The sequence below is a fragment of the Chiloscyllium plagiosum genome, chromosome 6 (assembly GCF_004010195.1).
Source record: "Chiloscyllium plagiosum isolate BGI_BamShark_2017 chromosome 6, ASM401019v2, whole genome shotgun sequence".
NCBI lineage: Eukaryota > Metazoa > Chordata > Chondrichthyes > Orectolobiformes > Hemiscylliidae > Chiloscyllium > Chiloscyllium plagiosum.
Window position 1 is genome coordinate 85,576,616 of NC_057715.1, and position 10,699 is coordinate 85,587,314.

At 40.8% G+C, this 10,699-nt stretch overlaps 1 protein-coding gene across 2 annotated transcripts in view; it reads left to right on the forward strand.

Moving 5' to 3' along the window:
• Positions 1-10,699, forward strand: part of b3glcta (beta 3-glucosyltransferase a) — a 176,530-nt gene that overhangs the window by 131,234 nt on the left and 34,597 nt on the right. For both annotated transcript variants that reach the window (XM_043692053.1, XM_043692052.1), the window contains exon 12: positions 5,095-5,194. In XM_043692053.1, coding sequence (XP_043547988.1) covers positions 5,095-5,194 — 100 coding nt within the window. The remainder of the gene's footprint in view (positions 1-5,094; positions 5,195-10,699) is intronic.

A 10,699-nucleotide genomic window follows, 5' to 3' on the forward strand; every position in this document is an offset into this window, starting at 1 on the left:
CGGAAGAGGGGCAGGCAGTCGGCCCTAGCGACCCCCTCCACGGCCCGCTGCCTGGACCTGTTTATAGCTAGTTTGGCCAGGCCCAGGAGCAGACCCACGAGGAGGTCACATTTCCGTTCTTTTTTCTTTTTTTACACTGATCCAGCTCCCTCACGAGCCAGCTCTCAGAGTGAACAGAACCTCTGACACTCCTTTTTTTTTTAGTGCTTATTTTTCCTCAGCACCCATGGTGTGTGTGTGCAGGTGTGAGACACAGTGAGAGACACAAGGTGCACAAATCTTTATTCAATTTCCACCAGCAGGAAGAAAGGAAACACCCGAGTGGCCAGTGACAAACACTGCCCTTCACATCAAAGGGCAATGCTGTGTGATCAAACAGTGAAGGGGAGGGTACGGACTAAATCAAAATAGAGTTGGAGGGGGAAATAATGCACTCCACTCCCTGTGGCGCCCACCTCTCCCTAAACAACTCCAGGGTGTTGGTGGACACCGCGTGCTCCAAGCAGTGCCCTTCTCATCAAAGGGCAGTGCTGTGTGATAAAACAGTGAAGGGGAGGGTAACATTCTTGTTCTTATCTGTCAGCCAGGGTTCCCTGATTGGACCAGGTTAACAGCCCCAATCAGAGAACTCATATTCTATGAGGTCCATTTGGCTGATCTTGTCACAGTCACTACATAGGGATTTGTGGTAATTCAATAGGAGAGCTGTACAGAGATCAGAGCAATCACCAGTCAAAGTCTTTCTTCAAGTCAATCAGAGAATTGACTGTGATTAATCCTTGGGATCTGCTCAATTAAAGTGTGTCATTCAGAGCCGCTGAGAAGGGAAATCACTTTTGGGAATCGGAGTCAGCATACTGGATTGCAGAGGAGACAATAATTGTGAAAAGGGAAAACAGAACATACAAGATTATCAGATCAGCCATAAATCATGGATTGATGGAGTAACTCAATAGACCACATGGTCTACCTCTGCTCCAAGATGTTCCGGTTTTACGGTAGCATTGACCTAGTGGATAGCTGGGCATTAAAAATGGCACCATACTGGGAATCCTGTGGGTTCCAGCCTTGATGAGTACTTCCACTTCTGACAAGAGGGAAGCTCATACATGGAGGCTTGGTGCACTGGTAATGATGCAAGTTTCAAAGAAATAACACAAGAAACCTCACTAGAGAGACACCCTTGATGAAACTCACCAAAATTAACACTTAAGTCAATTTCTGTGAAAATTTAGTAAGTCTCCATGTATGATTTGATGTTGGACTTTGTGTTGCATTGTTTCTGTTCAGATTTAGGACATTTTCTGATGTTAAAGACAACATTTAAAATGTTTTTATTGTCCTTTTCCATAGCTGTTCCAAACCTCATGATACTGTGAGTGAGCATTATTCACTGGATGTTCCTCTACAGACACTTGATCCATTTGACCCATTTTGCTCCCCATAACCAGATACAACATTCCTTCTATTGATTTGATTTGATTTATTACTGTTACGTGTACCAAGGTACAATGAAAAGTGTTGTCTCATGTGCTTTGTGAGCAGGTTGTACTTTACAAGTGCATCAGGGTAACAGAACAATTTGCAGGATACAGTGTTAGAGCTGCTGAGAAGGTGCAGAGAGAGATCAACATTAGCATTATCCTCATTAGGCTCGAAATATACTAATGGAGAAAATCCTCCTAAATGCATTTTAGCAAGTCTCTTTCTCTCTCTCAGCTCTTTACACTCTGACTCTTTCAGTTTCTCTTCAGGCAAGTGAAGTCCATTATCAGTGCTCAAATGTTCTTGCACCTTTCTGTAGTAAACCTGTTTAAGTACTCCTCTATATTGTATCCACTCAGAAGTGACTTAAAAGATTCACCCTGTACTGTAGGAGTATCACTTCTTTTACTTAACTTTGACCAAATAAAATTTGTCTTTGACTGCTCCAGGATATCCCTTTCTGCATTAATTGAAGAGATAACATTCTCTTCAGTTAATATCTCCACTCCCCCTCCTTTCTATTCATTCATCAGGGCAAATGCAAGAATGCCACATTTCAAACTATTTGTAAGGGATTCCTCCCAATTGCTTTGTCTGTGGCATTGCCTCATCCAGTCAGAGTCAATTTGCCAACCATTCAGCAACCTTTTTATCATCTTGTATAGCTTGTTGTGCTCATTCGAAATACGGCATTCTTCCATTTGTTCTGATGTGTGAAAGAGAGATAATTTCAGCAACACGACTCTTTCTTCAGCATTATTCAATTCTGTACTACCAATCGATTGTTTGGTCATAGCAAGTTTTAGACTTTTGAGTTGAAAATTACAGAAATAATGAGATCTCACTAAAAAGATCAGTTATCCATAAAAAATGTTAACTACTCTTTGACAGTACAGGGGAACCTCGATTATCCGAACGAGATGGGCAGGCACTATTTTGTTCAGGTAATCAATGATTCGGTTAATCGATTCAATGCCTTTCCTCTGGGACTCAGAGTTTTCTATTACGTCTGTTCCCCATTCAGATTAGGCAACAGCACACCACGTGTGAGACCCCACGCTCCCCGCCCACCCCAACCTCTTTCCAACACCGCCACTGCCCGCCATCAACACCGCACCCTGCCCACTCCCCAAACCATGTCCAACACCGGCCCTCGCCCGCCCCAACTCCTGTCCAACACCTCCTCCCAACACCGCGCTGCACCGGCCCCCCAACCCCTTCCAACATCGTCACCAGCCCGCCATCCAAACCCTGTCCAACACAGCCCTCCACCCGTCTCCAATCCTGTCCAACACTGCCCCTGCCCGTCCCCAACACTGCACTTTTAATCACTGTAAACAAAAGACGCGATCAGTGTTGGACACACGCCTTCGATGTAATGTTTCTGGTGGGACCTCGAGATCTCCTTCGGAGAATCCAATTTTTGGATAACTGGTATTTGGATAATCGAGGTTCCTCTGTACACTATAAATCCATGTATTCTTAATCAAGCAATACAATTCAAATTTAAATTTTAGATCTGATTTTTTTTTGTTAAGCAAAGATATTGAGAGATATGGGCCGAAGGCAGATTTTTGGAGTTAGGCCACAGATCAGCCATGATCTCATTGAATGACAGAAGAGGCTGAGGGGCTGAATGACCTGCTCCTGTTCCTATGAATTTAGTCTTCAGTGATTCACCACGTTAGCCCCTCTGTCTCTGATGACTGAAATTCAGAAGTTACTACTCTTATACAATTAAAGTTCCATCAGCAAGTTGGGTGCAGATCCTAACCTTCATCAGCTAAGCTTGGTTTAGACTGACTGAGTGGGCAATGTTTCAGTTAGTAAGCCTTAGTTCTTTGTTGGCTAGTAATTAATTGTGCTTACCAAGTCACAAGGACACTGACTGACACTCATTTGCTTTTCTAGATCCTCAAGGTCTATTTAGAGGCTTTTAAAATAACATTTTGTTTCCCTTAATGAGATTATCTCGGTTCAATCTGCAAGATCCTGAAATATAACTTGAGCAGTTTTAAAAATAACAAGCTGTTTGCCCATCAGTCCTGCTCTCAATGTCTCGAAGTATGATGGGCTGGATTTTAGTCTTGTTTAAGCATTTTATATATGTATACGTAGTATATCAGTGTTGGATAGCATATCATGTCTCAACCATAAACTCCAACTTATATGTACAATCTTGGCAATGCCATGTCTTTGGGCATGCACAGTGCTGTTAAAATTGAGTACAACTGTGTGATTTGCTGAGTTCGTAAGTTCACTAAATATGTATTCACACAATGATGGTGGGTCTAGATTGCCATAATATGTGCTACAAGTGCAAATGTTTATGGTTTCCTTGAATGATGCATCAGTAGATAGGCTCATAATGCCAAATTAATACATGGATACGAGCCACTCAGTCAGCACTCTCATTCCATAGAGCATAAATGTTGGTTTTTCTCCTTTATTTAGTATTCCTGCAAATTGTCTTGATGAAAAGCTTTGGTACGTGTCAAGTTAGAAATTCTTTTTCAGTAATACTCAAGTTCTGTGCCACCTTATGATTATTTCAAAACCAAATTCTTAAAAGCATCCCACTTGGTGTTTAACACAAAACAATAGCTTCTTCTCAGCTACAGCAGCCCTTTCTTAGTGTGATGTATTGTGAAAGATGTTAAATTGCTACTTGACAGTGTGTTTCTGTTTGTGTTTCTCTCCACATGATAACTGAACCGCACCAAACTGAAGTGCTTATCAGGAATTCAAATTGTATATTTCTTTCCATAATTCTGTTTTCTTTTAAAGGAATATTTAAAAATATATTTTCTTGCAAAATTCAGCATTCATAACATTGAAACCTGTGTATATGAATTTTGAAGAGTTATTTTATACAATTGGCAAGGTTTCCTTTTTGATATTATGCTTAGCAAGACAAAAGTAGAATGTTGTGATGTGAAAGTATTTGCTTTGAATATAATTGGTATGCCACATTGATTGCTACAGGCAAATAGCAGATGCTGTGCATGTTAATTTATGTTAGCTTTGTTTCAAAACATTTGTGAAATTGCTACAGGTGGTACACTGGTTATCGCAGGGTCTCAGGAAAGCTGATAGATCACTTGGGAACGTTTGGCGATCATCGGGGCAGAGGACGATTATCAAGATTAAAGGATTTTTACATGTTTAGCTGGTTTGACATGGAGAAGGCCCCCAACTGCTCTCTGGAATCATGTAGTTCTGCAAAGGCACTTATTATGGGTGCATTCATTCTTCACTCTTCCAGCCTACCTCCTTTTAAAACAAGATGTCATCAGATTGAGTTCATATATAAAATTTATAACATTATGACATCCTACTTAAACCAAACAGGAACATTGAAATTATATTCAATACGTGTTAGTCTGACTTGAACAAGAAAGCAAGTTCAAGGATAGTGTTCTTGAGTTCCTGCCCCAGCGAACCCAGATACAAAGTTGGTTTTGGAAAATAATTCATGTTATGTAACAAGTTGGACATGTTTTAACAAACAGTGTGTAAAATTGCTGTATTTATTTTGGGTGTATTAAAATTAAAGGCATTTAATGAGACAAATTAATGAAATGTTTTCCGATTTTCTGTACTTTTCAGGGCACTGTGGCAAAACGTTTGCCATTCTGGAACGATTCATAAGTAATGCTGTTCCTGAAGTTCCCTGGCTCATGATTGTGGATGATGACACATTAATAAGGTACTGTAAATAAAATTAAAACAAATTTCTAAATCTGCATATGATAGTACTAAAGATGGAAAAATTCCAATTCTTAAGCATTACTGTTTCACTCATGGAGTCACAATCGTAGAGTCATACAGCATGGTAACAGACCCTTCAGACCAACCAGTCCATGCCAACCATGTTTCCAAACTAATCTAGTCCAATTGCCTGTGTTTGGCTCAGTTTTGTAACATAACTGACTCTCAAGAAATATTTATCAGTAAAAGTATGTTTTTCCAATTCATGAGAAAACTGAGATGTGAGTAGATGGAAGTAAAAATCAAATATCATAAAATATGGTGAAAAGTATATCATTGCAAACTGGGACTGGATATTAAAGAATATTTTGAATTGTCAGGTAATCCAACTGATACGCTTTCAACGTTTCCTATTTGCTTCCATTTCTTTCCTTTCTTTAGTTCTCTTTTATTGTCCATCCTAGTTTCCATTGAAAAGGTGGTAGCCTTCTTGAACCATTGCAGTCCATTTGTTGTAGATAGATGTACAGTGTCATTAGGAAGGGAGTTATAGGATCTTAACCCAGCAACACTGAAGGATTGACAATATATTTCCAAGTCATGATGGTAAGTGGAGGAAAACATACAGATTGTGGTGTTCCCAGGTGACTGCTGCCCTTGTCCTTCTAGATGCAAGTAGTCATGGGTCTGTAAGTTTCTCTAGATAGAAGTGTTCAGATGTTTGAAAGCTGCTGTGTAAGGAGCCTTGGTGAACTTCTGCAGTGCGTCTTGCAGATGGTACATACTGCTGTTAGTGTGCTTTGGTGATGGAGGGACGAAAAAAGGTGCCAGTCAAGCAGACTCTGTCCTGGACTGTGCCCATGACTTGTCCGGACTTGTCCTACCTGCCTATCTCCTTTTCCACCTATCCACTCCACCCTCTCCTCCCTGACCTATCACCTTCATCCCCTCCCCCACTCAACCATTGTACTCTATGCTACTTTCTCCCCACCCCCACCCTCCTCTAGCTTATCTCTCCACGCTCCAGGCTCACTGCCTTTATTCCTGATGAAGGGCTTTTGCCCGAAACGTCGATTTCGAAGCTCCTTGGATGCTGCCTGAACTGCTGTGCTCTTCCAGCACCACTAATCCATTAGCTGGGCTCATCCAGATAGGAGTGGATCAAGCAGAGAAAGGGGTTTCATAGAGTTTTTTTTCCTCAACAAACAATATGGAGAGCTGGTCGAAATCTACATGACGATATAAAATAATATCATTTTGATAAAATCCTATAAAATTGTAGATTTTCATAATTATACGATTTGTTACATGAGATGTGCAAGTATTAATATGCTGAACTCTAATATACTCATGAACAACATTAATGAGTATATTAATATTTAATATAACATATTAATATTCTCTGTGTGTTACTTTGCTGCTTTGTTGCTGTTTTGTTATTGGATATTCATTCATGGAATGTGGGCATTGTTGGAAAGACCAGAATTTATTGCTTATCCCTAATTGCCCTTAAAGATGATGGTGAGTTAAAATTAAATCACATTAGGAAATTGTGTACTGTAGTCTGTGGCGTGGTACAGTGGCTCAGTGTTTAGCACTGCTGTCTTACAGCACCAGGAACCTGGGTTCAATCCCAGCCTCAGCTAACTGTCTGTGTGGATTTGGAGATGCCGGTGTTGGTCTGGGTGTACAAAGTTAAAAATCACCTGATGAAGGAGCGGTGCTCCGAAAGCTAGTGTGCTTCCAATTAACCCTGTTGGACTATAACCTGGTGTTGTGTGATTTTTAACTTTGTCTGTGTGGAGTTTGAATATTTCTCCCTGTGTCTGCATGGGTTTTCTCCAGGTGCTCCAGTTTTCTTCCACATTCCATTGATGTGCAGGTTAGGTGGAATGGCCGTGCTAAATTGCCCATAGTGTCCAGGCATAGGTATAGAACATTGAACAGCACAGCACAGAACAGGCCTTTCAGCCCTCGATGTTGCGCCAACCTGTGAACTAATCTAAGCCCATCATGCTAGACTATCCCATCATCATCCACATGCCTATTCAAGGACTGCTTAAATGCCTCTAATGTGGCTGAGTTAACTACATTGGCAGGCAGGCCATTCCATGCACTTACCACTCCCCGAGTGAAGAACCTGCCTCTAACATCTGTCTTAAATCTATCACCCCTCAATTTGCAGCTATGCAAGCAAATGTCATCATCCTAGGAAAAAGACTCTCACTGTTCACTCTATCTAATCCTCTGATCATCTTGTATGTTTCTATTAAATCGCCTCTTAGCCTTCTTCTCTCCAGTGCGATCAGACCCAAATCCTTCAGCCTTTCCTCATAAGACCTTTGCTTTAAACCAGGCAATATCCTGGTAAATCTCTTCTGCACCTTTTCCATTGCTTCCACATCCTTCCTCTAATGGGGTGACCAGAACTGCACACAATACTCCAAGTGAGGCCACACTAGTGTTTTGTACACTTGCAGCATGACATCATGGCTCCGGAACTCAATCCCTCTACCAATAAAACCTAACACACCGTATGCCTTATTAACGCACTACCAACCTGGGTGGCAACTTTCAGGGATCTATGTCCAAGGACATCAAGATCCCTCTGCACATGCACACTACCAAGAATCTTTCCATTGACCCTGTATTCTTCCTTCCTGTTAATCTTCCCAAGGTGAATCACCTCACATTGCCACCTTTCAGCCCAGTTCTGCAGTTTACCAAAGTCTCCCTGCAACATTCTTCGACACTGTCCACTATTCCACCAACTTTAGTATCATCTCCAAACCCATCCACCTATGCTTGCGTCCAAGTTGTTTATAGAAATGACAAACAGCAATGGTCCCAAAACAGATCCTTGTGGCACACGACTAGTAACCGGACTCCAAGCTGAATATTTCCATCAATCACCACTCGCTGCCTTCTTACAGAAAGCCAGTTTCTAATCTAAACTGCTAAATCACCTTCAATTCCATGCCTCCGCATTTTCTCCAGTAGCCTAATATGGGAGGCTAGTAATGGGAGGTGCACGGTTGCAGGTAAAGGGTGGGATGCTCTGAGGGTCAGTGTGGACTTGTTGGGCCGAATGGCCTGTTTCCACACTGTAGGGATTCTATGATTCTATAGTTCCTTCTTTCGCTTCACACATACATAATCCAGCAAGAACATGGTCTGTTAGTACGGATGCCGTTCTGTAATGAAGCATCAACTATGGTGAATATTGAAACGCTGAGATCACTTTGATGATTTGGTACAAATTCACATTCCATGTTCTTAATTAATAAAAATCAAGCCCACATTTGTTCTACCTACTTAAGTGTAATAACTTCACTTATTTGAAATGGCCTAGAAGTATTTAGTTTTTGTATTTCGATACAGATTATGAAATGTGCTATAATTAGGTGCAATTCCTTGTCACAAAAACATTTTCAGAACCTTCCTTCACCACTCTTCCTTTGGCCAGTCTTCTCCCTGACAATCTTGTTGTACTATTTCAAGAAGGGCATGAAAGTTAACTCTGGTGTCCTTTGCAATTTTTGCAATAATCACCATCTCAAAAAAGTTGACCTGGTTAATGGCTGTTTCTGGTACCTTTCTTTTCACAAATTGGTTGTTTACTTTGTACATAACACCGAGGACTACACTTCGTTAGCTTTGGATCACTTTGGGGCATCCTACAGTTGTGAGACAGTTACTATAAAAGTTAAGCTTTCTTTTTTTCTTTAACATGCTGGTAATATATTAGTTATTTCTATAATTTGAATGAATAGTGGTGTCAGAAGCATTTTTCCATTTTATTAGCAGTGCATCATTAATATTAGTCCAATCAAATGCCCAACCAAAGCGTCAAGCATTTAGCTAGATTTTGTCCGGTGAAGATCAGGCGAACTTGAAACCACCAGATCAGTCACAGTCAGGATTTAGGAAGGTTTCATGGGTAGAAATGTAATTGATTCTATAAAAAATTTAGAATATAGAAGGAGACCATTGGGAACATCATATTCATGGTTCTGAGACCCTAGACCAACATCATGTTAAACTTTCAGCACTTCTTCTCATAGAACCTCAAAGAAATCTTGACTGCTTCCCATACAAGACCTCCAGGTTGACTAAGTGGGTTCTGCCACCTTACCTCCAGGAGAGCAATCGCCCTTTAAATTTTACGTTGTTCTGGATTAGATAAATGCCTGGTGGTATGCGGACAGAACAGTGACCGATGCATTGCTTATACATTAGCTGCAATGTATCTGTTTTCCATTAGCCAGAGGGAGTTAAGTCTCCTGCTAAAGTGTTTTAAACTTTTCTCTAGAGTGACTGACTGTAATGGTTATGGCAGTCACAAATAATAAAGTTCATCTTGTCTCATTGCTTTTCCCACAAAATGATTTAATAAGCTAGAGACCTCTTTGACCTGTGATGTGGTTTTGCTTGTAAGACAATAACTAATGAAGATATTCCCAAGAGCTAACAATTGGACTTAGCTAATATTGAGTATTGCTAAAATTTGACCCCAAGGCAACATAGCAACAATTTGCAAAACTCTGCTTTTAACGTGCATGAATTAACCTAGCTATATATTTTTAAATAATGATATTACATAGAAATACTTTATAATAGAGATTATTTTCCCATCTCCACTTCTCTGCTGGAAGGTCCAAATTCTGTGCCTCTTCACATCTATTTTCCCAAATTTTTCTTAGACTTTCATAGAATCTTAGCATGGCAATAGGCCTTTCAATCCATCTATTCCATGCTGATCATTATCTTCTCTGATTTCATATTTCAAATGACCTTTTCTTCCAACCACCATTTAAGTCAATATTAAAATTAATATGGGCCCTGCTTCACTGATGAATGCTGGTAGTATATTTCACATCCTCAGAAAACGCTTCTTGTGTTGTCTTTCTAAAATTTCTTATATTTAATAATTTATCAGCATCCCCTTGTTCAATACACCTCAACGACTGGAAATGATCTGTCCATTCTGTCCAAAGTAATCTAATCTGATATATCTTTATCAAATCATTTCACAATTTACTCTAAACCCACTGTTTCCTATAGATACCTTGATTGTACATCCTTTGTCCTTGCTTCCTGTAAGGACTCTGCCTTTTGCCCAGTTCCACCAACAAAATCTGTTTAGACAAAGCTGCAATTCAAATCAGTGCTTCCTTTATGCCTTGTTCTTTCCTTAACCAAGAATTTCCCCTTCCTGTATTTAATACTCGCCGTGACTCAAACATTTCTTCCGCCGCCTCCGAGCTTACCTTCACCAACAGGACTCCCGCCCACCTTCCGAGGACCACTTTGCCCACCTCCAACACACTGCATCCACCTAGACACCCCGTGCTGGCCTATTACCCGCCCTCGACCTCTTCATTTCCAACTGCCACCGGGACATTAATTGCCTCAACCTGTCTACCACCCTCCCCCCACTCCAACCTCTCACCCTCACAACGCGCAGCCCTCCAATCCCTCTGCTCCAATCCTGACCTCACCA